At 38.8% G+C, this 15,600-nt stretch overlaps 1 protein-coding gene across 6 annotated transcripts in view; it reads left to right on the top strand.

Moving 5' to 3' along the window:
• Window positions 1–15,600, top strand: part of TTN (titin) — a 239,926-nt gene that overhangs the window by 178,557 nt on the left and 45,769 nt on the right. For all 6 annotated transcript variants that reach the window (XM_085552613.1, XM_085552615.1, XM_085552612.1 and 3 more), the window contains 24 exons: window positions 151–450; window positions 596–889; window positions 993–3,959; window positions 4,055–4,375; window positions 4,489–4,773; window positions 4,989–5,288; window positions 5,573–5,875; window positions 6,922–7,197; window positions 7,313–7,612; window positions 7,706–8,008; window positions 8,243–8,542; window positions 8,668–8,955; window positions 9,046–9,342; window positions 9,440–9,742; window positions 9,836–10,141; window positions 11,119–11,406; window positions 11,540–11,830; window positions 11,927–12,214; window positions 12,618–13,208; window positions 13,320–13,424; window positions 13,855–14,052; window positions 14,152–14,448; window positions 14,592–15,179; window positions 15,275–15,577. In XM_085552613.1, the coding sequence (XP_085408739.1) occupies window positions 151–450; window positions 596–889; window positions 993–3,959; window positions 4,055–4,375; window positions 4,489–4,773; window positions 4,989–5,288; window positions 5,573–5,875; window positions 6,922–7,197; window positions 7,313–7,612; window positions 7,706–8,008; window positions 8,243–8,542; window positions 8,668–8,955; window positions 9,046–9,342; window positions 9,440–9,742; window positions 9,836–10,141; window positions 11,119–11,406; window positions 11,540–11,830; window positions 11,927–12,214; window positions 12,618–13,208; window positions 13,320–13,424; window positions 13,855–14,052; window positions 14,152–14,448; window positions 14,592–15,179; window positions 15,275–15,577 (10,092 nt within the window). The remainder of the gene's footprint in view (window positions 1–150; window positions 451–595; window positions 890–992; window positions 3,960–4,054; window positions 4,376–4,488; window positions 4,774–4,988; window positions 5,289–5,572; window positions 5,876–6,921; window positions 7,198–7,312; window positions 7,613–7,705; window positions 8,009–8,242; window positions 8,543–8,667; window positions 8,956–9,045; window positions 9,343–9,439; window positions 9,743–9,835; window positions 10,142–11,118; window positions 11,407–11,539; window positions 11,831–11,926; window positions 12,215–12,617; window positions 13,209–13,319; window positions 13,425–13,854; window positions 14,053–14,151; window positions 14,449–14,591; window positions 15,180–15,274; window positions 15,578–15,600) is intronic.

The raw sequence follows: 15,600 nt of genomic DNA, 5'->3' as shown, positions 1-15,600 counted from the left end.
TACACAGTAGGAAAAAAAATAAAATTAAAAAAAAAAAAAAAAGACACAGGGAATATGTTTTTTGTTTGTTTTTTTCCTTAAAATCTACTAAATTTAAAAAAAAATCTTTGGTTATCAAATAGATAACAGATTTGTTTTCAATGTTAATAGATAAGCCTGGTCCACCTAGAAATCTGCAAGTCAGTGATGTTAGAAGTGATTCTTGCTACCTGACATGGAAGGAACCAGAAGATGATGGTGGCTCTGTTATTACCAACTATGTGGTGGAAAGGAAAGATGTAGCTTCTGCACAGTGGGTATCTGTCTCATCGTCCTCCAAGAAACGCAGTCACATGGCTAAATATCTCATGGAAGGCACTCAGTATCTTTTCCGAGTTGCAGCTGAGAATCTGTTTGGTAGAGGACCATATGTGGAAACACTCAAGCCAATTAAAGCTATAGATCCACTGCGTAAGTGTTACTCAGGATTTGTTTTGTTTATATTGTTCTCTGTAATTTTTGAAATAGTCTTGCTGGAACTAATGTGAACATGGTACCGTGTACCATCAGATGGATCAGCCATTTACTAACTGCTTTGGGTTTTATATTTTCAAAGATCCTCCTGGGCCACCAAAGAATCTGCATCATGTAGATGTCGACAAGACAGAAGTTTCCCTTGTTTGGAATCGACCAGATCGTGATGGTGGTGCTGAGATAACTGGATATTTGGTGGAATATCAGGAGGATGGTGCAGATGAGTGGACAAAGTTCCAAACAGTCCCAATGCTGGACTGTGTTGTTACAGGCCTACAAAAAGGAAAAATATACAAATTCCGTGTGAAAGCTCAAAATATTGTGGGTCTCAGCCTTCCAGATACAACTATACCAATAGAATGTCAAGAAAAACTAGGTAATTTTTAGCTTTTTTGTATTGTTTCACTGATTCTCTCTCTCCTTTAAGTATACTCTCTGAAAACCATAATTCAATTTTTTTATTTTTTTTCTAATTTCAGTACCTCCATCTGTAGAACTAGATGTGAAGTTAATTGAAGGCCTTGTTGTTAAAGCTGGAACCACTGTGAGACTTCCTGCAATTATGAGAGGTGTGCCAGTTCCCACTGCAAAGTGGGTTACTGATGACACTGAAATTAAGACGGAAGGCAGACACAAGATAGAGACTGACAATTATTCAACTGTTCTTACCATCAAAGACTGTGTAAGAAAAGATACAGGAGAGTACCTGCTCACAGTATCTAATGCAGCTGGCCACAAAACTGTTGCTCTACATCTTACAGTTTTGGATGTTCCTGGCCCACCGACTGGTCCTATTAATATTCTTGAAGTAACACCGGAACATATGGTTATTTCTTGGCGCCCTCCTAAAGACGATGGTGGGAGTCCTATAATAAACTATATTGTTGAGAAGCGTCAGTCAAAGAAAGAGACTTGGGGAGTAGTTAGCTCCGGAACAAGTCACACAAAAATTAAGATTCCACGACTGCAGAAGGGTTGTGAATACATTTTCCGTGTTCGGGCAGAAAATAAGATAGGCATTGGTGCACCTCTTGATTCAGAACCAACAGTTGCTAAACATATGTTTGATCCACCATCCCCACCTGGTAAACCAATGGTGTTTGATATTACAGAAAATGCTGCAACAGTGTCTTGGACCCTACCGATGTCAGATGGTGGAACTCCGATAACTGGTTATATACTTGAGCGTCGAGAAGCATCTGGTAAATGGGTGCGTGTTAATAAGACACCAATACTTGATATGAAATACAGAGTCACTGGTCTCTTTGAAGGCAACACATATGAATTCAGAGTTTTTGCAGAAAACATGGTGGGCTTAAGCAAGCCATCTCCGAGCTCTGATCCAATAAAAGCATCACGTCCTATCACTCCTCCTGGACCACCCATTAATCCAAAATTAAAAGATAAAACCAAAGAAACAGCTGATCTTGTTTGGACAAAACCTCTCAAAGATGGTGGCAGCCCAATTCTAGGATATATTGTGGAGTGCCAGAAAACTGGAACTACACAGTGGAACAGAATTAATAAAGATGATCTTATCAGACAATGTGCATTTAGAGTACCTGGGTTAATAGAAGGAAATGAATATAAATTCCGAATAAAAGCTGTCAACATTGTGGGAGAAGGAGAGCCAAGAGAACTGGCAGAAACTGTACTTGCGAAAGATATTCTTTCTCCTCCAGAAATAAGCTTGGATGTGACTTGTCGAGACTTGATTACTGTCCGAGTAGGCCAAACAATCAATATTACTGGCAAAGTGAAAGGCAGGCCAGATCCTGAAATTACATGGTCTAAGGATGGCAAAGTGTTGGTACAGGAAAAACGCATTGAAATAGTCCGTGAACTACCTAATGTTGGACTGCAAGTAAAAGAAGCCAAAAGATCTGATCATGGCAAATATATAATAGCAGCTAAGAACAGCTGTGGACATGCTCAAGGATTTGCTATTGTGAATGTACTTGACAGACCTGGACCATGTCAGAACCTGAAAATAAGCTATGTCACAAAAGATTCTTGTATGATTGCTTGGGAGAGTCCGGTGGATAATGGTGGCTCAGAAATCACAAATTATATCGTAGAGTACCGTCAACCAAATCAGAGGGGATGGTCAATTGTGTCCTCTGATGTCACTAAACGGTTAGTTAAGGCAAATCTTATAGAGAACCGTGAATACTTCTTTAGAGTTTGTGCAGAAAACAAAATAGGTCCAGGTCCTTGCATTGAGACCAAAACTCCCATCCTTGCCATAAATCCTATTGACAAGCCTGGAGAGCCAGAAAATCTTCACATTGCGGAGAAAGGGAAGACATTTGTATTTCTGAAATGGAGAAGACCAGATTATGATGGTGGAAGCCCAAATTTAAGTTATCACGTGGAGAGAAAACTGAAAGACTCAGATGAATGGGAAAGGGTTCACAAAGGCAGCATTAAGGAAACACACTACATGGTTGATAAATGTGTTGAAAATAAGATTTACCAATTCAGAGTTCAAACCAAGAATGAGGCAGGTGAAAGTGACTGGGTAAAAACTGCTGAAGTTGTTGTGAAAGAAGATCTACAGAAGCCAGTGCTAGACTTGAAGTTAAGTGGGGTCCTAACAGTGAAAGCTGGTGACACAATTAGAATTGAGGCTGGAGTCAGAGGAAAACCACAGCCTGAAGTTGTATGGACAAAAGACAAAGATGCAACAGATCTTACAAGGTCTCCAAGAGTCAGTATTGAAACTACATCGGACACATCAAAGTTTGTTCTCACAAAATCAAGGCGTAGTGATGGTGGGAAATATGTGATTACTGCAACTAACACAGCTGGTAGTTTTGTAGCATATGCTACTGTTATTGTTTTGGATAAACCAGGTCCTGTAAGAAATTTGAAAGTCACTGACATTTCGAGTGACAGATGTACTGTTACCTGGGAACCTCCAGAGGATGACGGTGGTTGTGAAATACAAAACTACATCCTAGAAAAATGTGAAAGCAAGCGTATGGTTTGGTCTACATACTCTTCTTCTGTCCTAACAAACTATGCAAATGTAACGCGACTCATTGAAGGTAATGAATATATATTCAGAGTTCGTGCAGAGAATAAAATGGGCACTGGTCCACCAACAGAAACACACCCAATTATCGCAAAAACTAAATTTGATAGACCTGGACGCCCTGACCCTCCAGAGGTAACAAGGGTAAGCAAAGAAGAGATGACTGTCGTTTGGAACCCACCAGAATATGATGGTGGCAAGTCAATTACAGGATACATCTTAGAGAGGAAAGAGAAACGGTCATTAAGATGGGTTCCAGTTACTAAGACTGCTATTCCTGAGAGACGCAAGAAGGTTACTAATCTCATCCCTGGTCATGAATATCAGTTCCGTGTCAGTGCTGAAAATGAAGTTGGACTTGGAGAACCAAGCTTGCCATCAAGACCAGTAGTAGCAAAAGACCCAATAGGTATACTGTTATATTCTACCTTATTTTGTTTTAATGTCAACTGATTGTTAAACTGCATAACTGTATTCTTGTCCATAATTTTTATTGTCTTTCAGAACCACCTGGTCCTCCCACCAACTTGAGAGTGGTTGATAGTACAAAAAGTTCAATAACCCTTGGCTGGGGAAAACCAGTGTACGATGGTGGTGCTCCGATTATTGGATATGTTGTGGAAATTAGACCAAAAGTGGAAGGTGCTGATCCTGAAGCAGGATGGAAACGATGCAATGTTGCTGCTCAAGTTATTCATACAGAATTTACAGCCACTAGTCTGGATGAGAAACAATTATATGAGTTCAGAGTTTCTGCCCAAAATCAGGTTGGCCTTGGCCGGCCAGCAGAACTGAAAGAAGCTGTGTCTCCCAAAGAAATACTTGGTGAGTTTTCCCATTTTCTCTATGAGTTTTCATGTACAATCTTTATTTGTTCTGTTTTTAACTTATTTCTTGTCCTAAACTTTGAATTTTATTTCTGTAATTTTGTCTTTCAGAACCTCCTGAGATTGAATTGGATGCAAGCATGAGAAAGTTAGTCACAGTAAGAGCAGGATGTCCTATCAGACTTTTTGCCATTATTAGGGGTCGCCCAGCACCAAAAGTCACCTGGAGGAGAATGGGTATTGATAATGTCATCAGAAAAGGACAGGTTGACCTGGTTGACACTATGGCCTTCTGTGTCATTCCTGATTCAACACGTGATGACTCAGGCAAATATTCACTGACACTTGTCAATGCAGCTGGAGAAAAGGCTGTGTTTGTGAACGTTAGAGTTCTGGGTAAGTAACCAGAGAACTATCTGTAGACATTGTTTTAATAATATTGTATGTTCATTACAGAAATCTTTACCCCCCTAATGCTGAAGTTTTTGAGCACAAATAAATGTATTGGCTAATGCTGTCTCTGACTGTGTGATATTCTATTTGCACCCCTTAATTGTAACTTGATGAATCTTCAAAACAAATGACTTGCATAAATTGAAATTTCTTTATAGATACTCCTGGACCTGTGTCAGACTTCAAAGCTTCAGATGTCACCAAGATGTCATGCCATCTTTCATGGGCACCTCCAGAGAATGATGGCGGTAGCCCAGTGACTCATTACATCCTGCAGAAACGTGAGGCTGACAGGAAGACTTGGGGAACAGTCACTGCAGAACTAAAGAAAACTAGTTTCCAAATAGCTAACCTGGTACCTGGAAATGAATATTACTTCAGAGTAACAGCAGTAAATGAATATGGATCAGGTGTTCCAAGTGACATACCAAAACCAGTCCTAGCAACAGATCCCTTAAGTAAGTGTGCTTTTATGCATATTTGATTTTTTTTCTATGATTAAGAAAGATCTTGGATTTTTTAAAAGCAGTTATTTCTAAACAGTGTCATAAATGTTTGCATCAGTAACTTTTAGGTAACACATGAATGCAGTATCTTCACAGTCTTGCAAAAAGTTTCCTCTTATCTATATTTTACTTGTTAAGTTAGCATAGATAGCACCAGTATTTCAGAAAATCTTGGTAATTCATTGTTTAATGTTTCTTTTCCTTTGCCCCTCCTCTTCCTCCTCCCACCCCAAAAGGTGAACCCGATCCACCAAGAAAACTTGAAGTTACTGAAATTACAAAGAACAGTGCTACTTTAGGCTGGCTGCCACCACTGCGTGATGGAGGCTCAAAAGTTGATGGGTATATTGTTAGCTACAAAGAAGATGACCAACCAGAAGATCGTTGGACAGAATATTCAGTAGTCAAAGACCTCTCCATTGTTGTAGCTGGCCTGAAAGAAGGAAAAAAGTACAAGTTTAGAGTGGCAGCTCGAAATGCTGTTGGAGTAAGTTTTCCAAGAGAAGCTGAAGGAGTATTTGAAATTAAAGAACAACTCAGTAAGTACCTAATTAAATATTGCCCTTGTTACAATATTCTCTTTAGCAATAAAATAGGCAAGCACTCTTGTTCTTAAATTGAGACCTAAGAAGTCAATTACTTGATGAAGTCATCTTGAAGATTTTGCTTAGTTGTATTGGATATTTTCACAGGTCAAAAATGATGAGCATGAATCATCACAATGTGATGTGTATGGCTTCAGTTGGAATGAGAAGACAGGTTAATTAGGAAGAGATAATAAATACATCCAGTTAACTTAAAATGAAAGAGAAAAGGGGAGCAGTAGGTCAACAGTAGGCTGAGAGAGAAGTGGGCTTTGAAGTGATTCTTATTTTAAGATAAGCAAGAAAAAGTTGCTTATATTGTAGAGTAACTTGGGAATGTAAAGCCAAAAGGAGGGAGGACAATACTGGCCTAGTGGAGAACTTCAAGCACAGAAAGACATAGGAGCGTGGGACAAATAAGAACAGCCTCCTTCATCCGTGATGTGGAGAGAGGTACAGGATCAACAGCGAATGAAAAAATAGACAGGGACAAGGAGAAAAATACACTAAATGTATGGCCAGGCTTCTTTTGGAAGAAGGTGACAAAAAAATGTGCAAAAATTGGGGAAGGGGCTCTAGTTGAAGAGTGATTCAAAAGTAGTAAAATGGCTGTGGAAACAGGTTAAATTCAGTGAGAATTTCAGTTTTTCTTTTTTTCTCCTTCATGTCTGTCTTGTAAAAATTAGGAACCCATCTGCACAGTAGGTTATCCATGACAAATTCCATAGAAGTTGTATGATTCATTAAGTGTGCAAGTAGGAAATCCAAACTCAAATTATTTCTCTTATAATCTGCACAAGAATGCAAAAGTAAGGCTGGCATGGATATTACACACTGCAAAATCTCTAGCTGTTCAGAATTGGCCTAAATTAAAAATTATCAAGTTTTTCCTACTGGTTATTCCTCTTGAGGGAGATGAACTTTCACATGAAAGCATAAGAAAAAGTGAATTGATATGTCACAGAAGTTGAATTTATATATCACTGTCTGTTTTTTTCCAGTCCCACCTAAGATCCTGATGCCTGAGCATGTTCACATTAAAGCTGGGAAGAAGCTGAGAATTGAAGCTCATGTATATGGGAAGCCTCAGCCAGTCTGTAAATGGCTGAAAGGAGATCAAGATGTAATTACATCCAGTCGCCTTGCTGTGCATAAGGCAGAGAAGTCTTCTGTTCTCATCATTAAGGATGTGACTAGAAAAGATTCTGGCTTTTACACTCTTACCGCAGAAAACAGCTCTGGCACTGATAGTCAAAAAATCAGAGTGATAGTCATGGGTATGTATCATTTAATTATTTTTAAAAATCTGATTTCACACAAAACTGGTTTTAGTATGTTTCAGTGGTTTCCATTTTCCTTCATAACTTTTTCTCAATGTATTTCTTTGTGTAGATAAGCCAGGTCCACCACAGCCTCCATTTGACATTTCTGAAATAGATGCTGATGCATGCACTCTTGCATGGCATATACCTCTTGAAGATGGTGGCAGTAACATTACAAACTATGTAGTTGAAAAATGTGATGTAAGCCGAGGAGACTGGGTAACAGCCTTAGCTTCTGTCACAAAGACAAGCTGCAGAATTGGAAAACTGATTCCTGGAGAAGAATACATGTTCCGTGTTCGTGCTGAAAATCGTTTTGGGATTTCTGAGCCACTTAATTCTGACAAGATGATTGCAAGGTTCCCATTTGGTATGTCATATTTTCACAGTAATATTTCTCTTTTTTTTCCCCCTCCTAATAAGAAAGCATGTGATTGATATCCATCTTTGTATTTCTGTCTAGATGTACCCAGTGAACCAAAGAATGCACGTATTACCAAGGTTAACAAGGACTGCATTTTTGTTGCTTGGGATAGACCAGATAGTGATGGAGGCAGTCCAATCACTGGTTATCTCATTGAACGCAAAGAAAGGAACAGTTTACTATGGGTGAAAGCTAACGATACAGCTGTGCGTTCCACAGAGTACCCTTGTGTGGGGCTCATCGAAGGTCTTGAGTATACTTTCAGAATTTATGCACTGAACAGAGCTGGAGCAAGTAAACCTAGTAAACCAACTGAGATTGTCACAGCAAGGACACCAGTCGGTAAGCCAGACAAACCACTGAATAGCAACAGACTACTGTTTCTATGGTCATCCCCAATGTATCTGCAACTCCTTATAGTCTTTGGTTTGCATTTATTGTTTTCATGTTTGTATGGTTGTACTGTAGACTGGATCCAGATCTATTACATATTATATATGTATATAATATATTCATTAATAATAGTAGTAATTAGAAAATAAACACCAGACTAAAACATGATCTTACTCAACTTAGATCCTCCTGGAAAACCTGAAGTTACTGATGTCACTAAGAGTACTGCATCACTGGTATGGACAAGACCAAAGCATGATGGTGGTAGCAAGCTTATTGGCTACTTTGTTGAAGCTTGCAAATTACCTGGTGACAAATGGGTCCGGTGCAATACAACTCCACATCAAATACCTCTAGAAGAATACACTGCTACTGATCTGGAAGAAAATGCTCAATATCAATTTAGAGCAATTGCTAAGACAGCGGTTAATATTAGCCAACCTTCAGAGCCTTCTGATCCAGTGACCATTCACCCAGAAAATGGTGAGAAATGCAAAAGCATCTGAGAACTCTGATAAGAATCTATCCATGTTGAACTAATAGTCATGAGAAGAATTGGGTGCTTACCTCTTACTAGACTGATTAAATGTTGTGCTCTTTCCCTTCAGTTCCTCCCAGAATAGAATTGGATCTATCTATGCAATCACAGCTAACAGTAAAAGCTGGAACTAATGTACGCCTGGAGGCAAATGTATATGGAAAACCAATGCCAACCATCACTTGGAAGAAAGAAGGAGAACTTTTAAAACCATCAGAAGGTGTTAAGATCACCACTAAGAGAAATCTTGCTATTGTTGAACTGTTCAGTGTTAACAGGAAGCAAACAGGAGACTATACTATTACTGCTGAAAATGCGAGTGGATCAAAGTCAGCAACCATTAGGCTTAAAGTACTTGGTAAGCTAAAGAGTGTCCATTGGTAAATGCATTTGTGGTTAAATTATATCAAGAGCTAGAGGTATGACATAGTGTTGTTGATTCTTCTAGATAAGCCTGGTCCTCCGGCCTCCGTGAAAATCAAGCACATGTATGCGGATCATGCAATGCTTTCCTGGGAGCCTCCTCTAGAAGATGGAGGTTCAGAAATTACTAATTACATTGTTGACAAACGTGAAACAAGCAGACCAAACTGGGCCCAGGTCAGCGCCAATGTACCCATTACAAGCTGCACAGTGGAGAAACTAATAGAAGGGCATGAGTACCAGTTCCGTATATGTGCTGAAAACAAATATGGTGTTGGAGACCCTATTTTGACTGAACCGGCAGTTGCTAAGAATCCATATGGTAAGTGTTTAGCAGGCTATTTTCACAAGTCACTGTTTTTGTTTTTGTTTTGTATACACTTATGATATCAACATAACTTTCAAATAAATCTTTACAGATGTACCTGGACCTTGCGATCCACCAGTAATCAGTAATGTAACAAAAGACTTCATGACTGTTAGCTGGAAGCCACCAGCTAATGATGGTGGGTCCCCAGTAACTGGTTATATACTTGAGAAGCGTGACACTAAAGCACTTAACTGGACGAAGGTAAACAGGAAGCCTGTCATTGAAAGAACTGTTAAGGCTTCAGGACTCCTAGAAGGAACAGAATATGAGTTCCGGGTGATAGCACTGAATAAAGCTGGACCTGGCAAGCCTAGTGCACCGTCCAAAGCCGTGTATGCTCGTGATCCTCAATGTAAGCTGAAAGTCTCAGATATTTTCCATGGTATTTCCAAATACTGTTGTACATCATCTGGTGTGATTAACTTTCTGCTGTTTTAATTCTCAGATCCTCCTGGCCCACCTGCTTTCCCAAAGGTGGTTGACACTACTCGTAATTCAATAAGCCTGTCATGGAGCAAACCAGCATATGATGGTGGAAGCCCTATTATTGGTTATCTAGTAGAATCAAAAAGAGCTGACACAGACAACTGGGTCAGATGCAATCTTCCCAAGAACTTACAGGCTACGCACTTTGTGGTAACAGGGCTGATGGAAGATACAGAGTACCAGTTCCGCGTATATGCTGTCAATAAGATTGGATACAGTGATCCAAGTGATGTTCCTGATAAACACACTGCCAAAGATATTTTAAGTATGTTCACTGAAAATATATTTCTATGCTCACATTTTTTTTTAATTCATGGAGTGGCTTCTAAATGAAGGATTTGTCAAAGATCATTTAAAAAAGGATTAATTTGGAATGTGTCATTTCTCAAATAAATGTAGTTTGAAAGTGGCTAATTTGGGAAAGAAAAAATGGAGCAGTTAAGAACTGAGAAAAATCTGAACGGTGTCTGCAGTTTTCATTTGTATGTCAGATACTCCTCCATTTCCTATTTTTTCTCTCTCTAATCATACATCAGACATTTCAGGTAGTCTTCATGTCTCCAAATAATTTGAAGCCAAAAATATTATCCTAAGAATCTGCGTGAGACACTATGTAATTGCATACTGGAACGCAGAAAATTCCATCTGAACATGAAGAAAAACTTTTAATTAGAGGGTGATAGAGCATAGGGGCAGACTACCCAGAGAGGTTGTGGATCTCTTTCTCTGGAGATACACAAAACCCAACCGGACTCTTTCCTGTGTAACCTACTACAGGGAACTTGCTTTAGCAGGGGATTGGATTTGATGATCTCCAAAGATTCCTTCCAACTCCCATGATTCTGTGAGACTTATTCCCTAAGAGCTGTGTTGGCTTCTGTATGCATTTTGCCACAAATAGAAAAGCATTCCTTCACAGAACTGCTTTGATCCAAAAAAAGCAGTACAGACTTTGAAACTCCTTTCAATTATAGAGGAAATGAGAGCCCTCTTTACATGATAAATAATGTAAATTATGGAAAAAGCAGAAGAAAAGTGAGTGAAATTGGTGAGGGGGAAAAAAAGCAAAGTTTCTAAATGATCTTGAAATGAGAATCAGGACACAAACTCACTGATATCATCATGGGCATAAGAATTAATTGGGTAATCTAGTGAATGCCTGTAAAGCAGTACTTCTTGTCTGAGAAAAGTTAGTGATAGTCTTAAAGGTTATGTTTTAATTACCTCGTTATTGTTTAACAGTTCCTCCTGAAGGAGAACTTGATGCGGAACTAAGGAAAGTCCTTGTATTACGTGCGGGAGTCACAATGAGACTTTATGTGCCAGTAAGAGGACGACCACCTCCCAAGATTTCATGGTCTAAAGTGGGTGCCAATCTAAGAGACAGACAAGGATTAGACATCAAATCAACTGACTTTGATACCTTCCTGCGCTGTGAAAACGTAAACAAATATGATGCTGGAAAATACGTTCTCAGTCTGGAGAACAGTTGTGGGAAAAAGGCATATACCATCGTTGTAAAAGTACTTGGTAAGTGCCAGAGTTTTCCCCAGAATAACGTATTTGTTCAGTTTGCAACTAATATATATATATATATATATACTTTTTTTTTTTTTTGCATGTCATTTACTATATTAAATCCAGGGAATTTGTGTTTATCTAGATACTCCAGGCCCTCCTGTTAACCTTGTTGTAAAGGAAGCATCTAAGGATTCTGCCTATATAACATGGGAACCTCCAATAATTGATGGTGGCAGTCCAATCACAAATTATGTTGTTGAAAAACGTGATGCAGAAAGAAAGTCATGGTCCACAGTAACAACAGAATGTCCAAAGACAAGCTACAGGATAACCAACTTAGAAGAAGGCAAATCCTACTTCTTCAGGGTTTTTGCTGAAAATGAATATGGTATCGGTGACCCCTGTGAAACTCGTGATGCTGTTAAAGCTTCTGGTAAGAAAAATCAATCAATTTCTCCTATTTTGGTATTCAATTCATTTTTATTTTTAGCTTAAAAGGACACTCACTCTGCTTTTCTTCCTCTTCTAGAAACACCTGGACCAGTTGTGGATCTAAAAGCTTCTGCTGTAACAAAATCATCATGCAATTTAGTATGGAAAAAACCTATCAGTGATGGTGGAAGCCGTATTTTTGCCTATGTTGTGGAGGTTCTCATTGGTGAAGATAAGTGGCAAGAAGTGATGCGATCAAAGAACCTTCACTTTTCAATGAGAGACCTAAAGGAAGGACAAGAATACACGTTCAGAGTGAGAGCCCAAAATGATGCTGGATATGGAACTCCAAGGGAGCTCACAATTGTGGCAAGAGATGATGTTGGTATGAAGCAACTTGAAAGATAATCAATTCACTTACCAAACCACATTTATTTCATACATAGCATCATTGCTATATATACATGCAAATCAGATGCCTTTAAAAGGAACAAAATACTTTCTATGAGGGTGGTAAGGCTCTGGAACCTGAGAAGCTTTGGTTCTGGGAAGCTGCGCGTGCCCTATCCCTGGAGATGTTTAGGGCCAGGTTGGATGGGGCTTGGAGGAGCCTGATCTAGTGGGAAATGCCCCTGTCCCTGACTATCTTTAAGGTCCCTTCCAGCACAGACCTTTCTATGATGCTATGAAAAGAGCATCTGAATTTCTCAGATCTCAGAATTTTCAGAAATCTCAGAGTTTACATTTGGTTTAATAATTGATTTTTTTTTATTTCTTTTTTTTTACAGTGGCACCTGATCTTGATTTAAGAGATCTACCTGATCTGTGCTATACAGCTAAAGAGGGTAGCAATTTCCGTCTTAAAATCCCTATTAAAGGCAAGCCTGTGCCCACTGTAACATGGAAGAAAGATGAAGACAAGGCACTTACCGAGAGTGGAAGAGTTGCTTTTGAATCCACAGCAGTAAACACAACACTTGTAGTACGTGACTGCCAGAAAGATGATGCTGGAAAATACACAATCACTCTGAAGAATGTTGTTGGCAGCAAGGAAGGCACCATTTCCGTGAAAGTTGTTGGCAAACCTGGCATACCAACAGGTCCAGTGAAATTTGATGAAGTCACAGCTGATGCCATGACCTTAAAATGGGGTCCTCCAAAAGATAACGGTGGTTCAGAAATCACTAACTATGTTCTAGAGAAAAGAGATAATATAAGCAATAAGTGGGTGACTTGTGCCTCTGCAGTCCAGAAAACTACATTTAGAGTTACACGGCTTCATGAAGGAAATGAATACACATTCAGGATAAGGGCTGAAAATAAATATGGAGTAGGCGAAGGTCTTAAATCTGATCCTGTTGTTGCAAAACATCCATTTGGTAAGTAATCATTATCATATTCAAAATGTTTAAAAAAAAAAAAAAAAAAAAAAAAAGGTTTTAGAGGTGATATTTATTGTTAATGATGCTTCATCTTTTGATATTGTTTAGATGTGCCTGATGCTCCTCCACCCCCCAACATTGTTGATGTTCGACATGATTCTGTATCATTAACTTGGACTGATCCCAGAAGAACTGGAGGCTCACCAATCACAGGTATATTCCCAAAAGCCTTTTTACTATTTTGGTTCTTAATAGCTTGAGGGAATGATAGGTTGATTTCACTGTTTTACTTCCTATTCTTCCTGTATGGTGAGGTTTTTAAAGGCTTACCTTTAAAAGAAGGAAGTCAGAAAGAGTCTAACCAATAAAGCTTTTATGCAGAGAGCCAAAACAGCCAAAGAACCAATTAACTATCTCAACTACATGTTACATCATTTAGGGCTGTACAATTTGCATTGCAAGTGTTTCACTTAGATACATCTGTAATGTATGTCTGCATCCATTTCTTAATCTGGTGTTCAGTGTTGTCTTGTACATGTCTTGTGTGACGTACCTTGCAAACTGTATAATATTTTGAAGACCTGTGATAAATGGAAGATCTCTAGAAAATCTCTCATTTTCATTTCACCATTTATTTTCTTAGGTTATCATATCGAATTCAAAGAAAGAAATAGTCTTTTGTGGAAGAGAGCCAATACAATTCCAATCAGAATGAAAGATTACAGAGTGACAGGATTAACTGAAGGACTGGAGTACGAATTCAGAGTAATGGCAATCAATATGGCTGGAGTAGGTAAACCAAGCCCACCATCGGAACCAGTTGTGGCACTTGATCCCATTGGTAAGCTTATGAGGAGAACAAAATGAAAATTCTGAAAGCTAAAATCACTGTTGTTTGACCATGGTTTATCATTTTTATTTTTATTTTTTTTCCTATAAGATCCTCCTGGGAAACCTGAAGTTATCAATGTAACGAGGAACTCAGTAACACTTATTTGGACAGAGCCAAAATATGATGGTGGACATAAGTTAACTGGCTATATTGTTGAAAAGCGTGATTTGCCCTCAAAGACTTGGACTAAAGCTAATCATGTGAATGTTCCAGACTGTGCATTCACTGTGACTGACCTTACTGAAGGTTCCAAATATGAGTTCAGAATTAGAGCTAAGAACACTGCTGGGGCTATCAGTCCTCCATCTGAATCCACGGGAACCATAATATGCAAGGATGAGTATGGTACGTAGATGGCATCAAAATGAATTCTATTTCAATAATGAATATATTGCCAAATCTTTTATTTGTGTGTGTGTATGTATATATATATATATATATATATATATATAATTTTTTTTTTTTTTTTTATTACTTATTTTTTACAGAGGCACCAACAATTGTTATCGAACCTACTTTGAAGGAAGGTTTAACAGTGAAAGCAGGAGACACAATTATTGTATCTGCTATTAGTATCCGTGGCAAACCACCTCCAACTTCAGCATGGTCAAAAGCTGGAAAAGATTTTAGACCTTCAGAGCTTGTGCACATCGAAACTACACCCACTTCTTCTACCCTAACCATCAAATATGCAGCCAGAAAAGATTCTGGAGAATATACAATCACTGCAACCAATCCTTTTGGCACTAAGCAAGAGAGTGTACATGTGAAAGTTTTAGATGTTCCAGGACCCCCAGGACCTATTGAGATCAGCAATGTTTCAGCAGAAAAAGCCACTCTTACATGGTCACCTCCTGCAGAAGATGGCGGATCACCAATCAAATCATATATTCTTGAAAAGAGAGAAACTAGCCGACTGCTCTGGACATTAGTTGCTGAAAATATCGAGAGTTGTAGGCATGTTGTTAGCAAACTCATTCAAGGAAATGAGTATGTTTTCCGTGTCTCAGCCGTAAATCAATATGGCAAGGGTGAACCAGTACAATCTGAACCAGTTAAAATGGTGGACAGATTTGGTAAGTTGAACAAGCTGAGAGGTTCAAGTATGCTTTTAATAATCACTGACTACTTGATTTTTGTCTGAACTTTGTATTTTTTTCTTCTCTATCAGGTCCCCCTGGACCTCCTGGAAAACCAGAAGTAACAAATGTGACTAAAAATACTGTCACAGTTACCTGGAAAAGGCCAGCAGATGATGGCGGAAGTGAAATCACAGGTTACTATGTGGAGAGGAGAGAAAAGAAAGGTTTAAGATGGGTCAGAGCAACAAAGAAACCAGTTTCAGATCTTAGGTGCAAAGTGACTGGTCTTCTGGAAGGAAGTGAATATGAATTCCGTGTCAGTGCAGAAAACAGAGCAGGAGTTGGACCACCAAGTGATGCTTCAAATTCAGTCATGTGCAAGGATGTTGCATGTTAGTATCATGCTTTTTATTTT

This window comes from Coturnix japonica, chromosome 7 (genome assembly GCF_054131305.1).
Source record: "Coturnix japonica strain WE chromosome 7, WE-NBRP24, whole genome shotgun sequence".
Classification (NCBI taxonomy): Eukaryota; Metazoa; Chordata; class Aves; order Galliformes; family Phasianidae; genus Coturnix; species Coturnix japonica.
The sequence above is the reverse complement of the archived record's forward strand: the minus strand, read 5'-3'. Positions and strand labels throughout refer to the sequence as shown.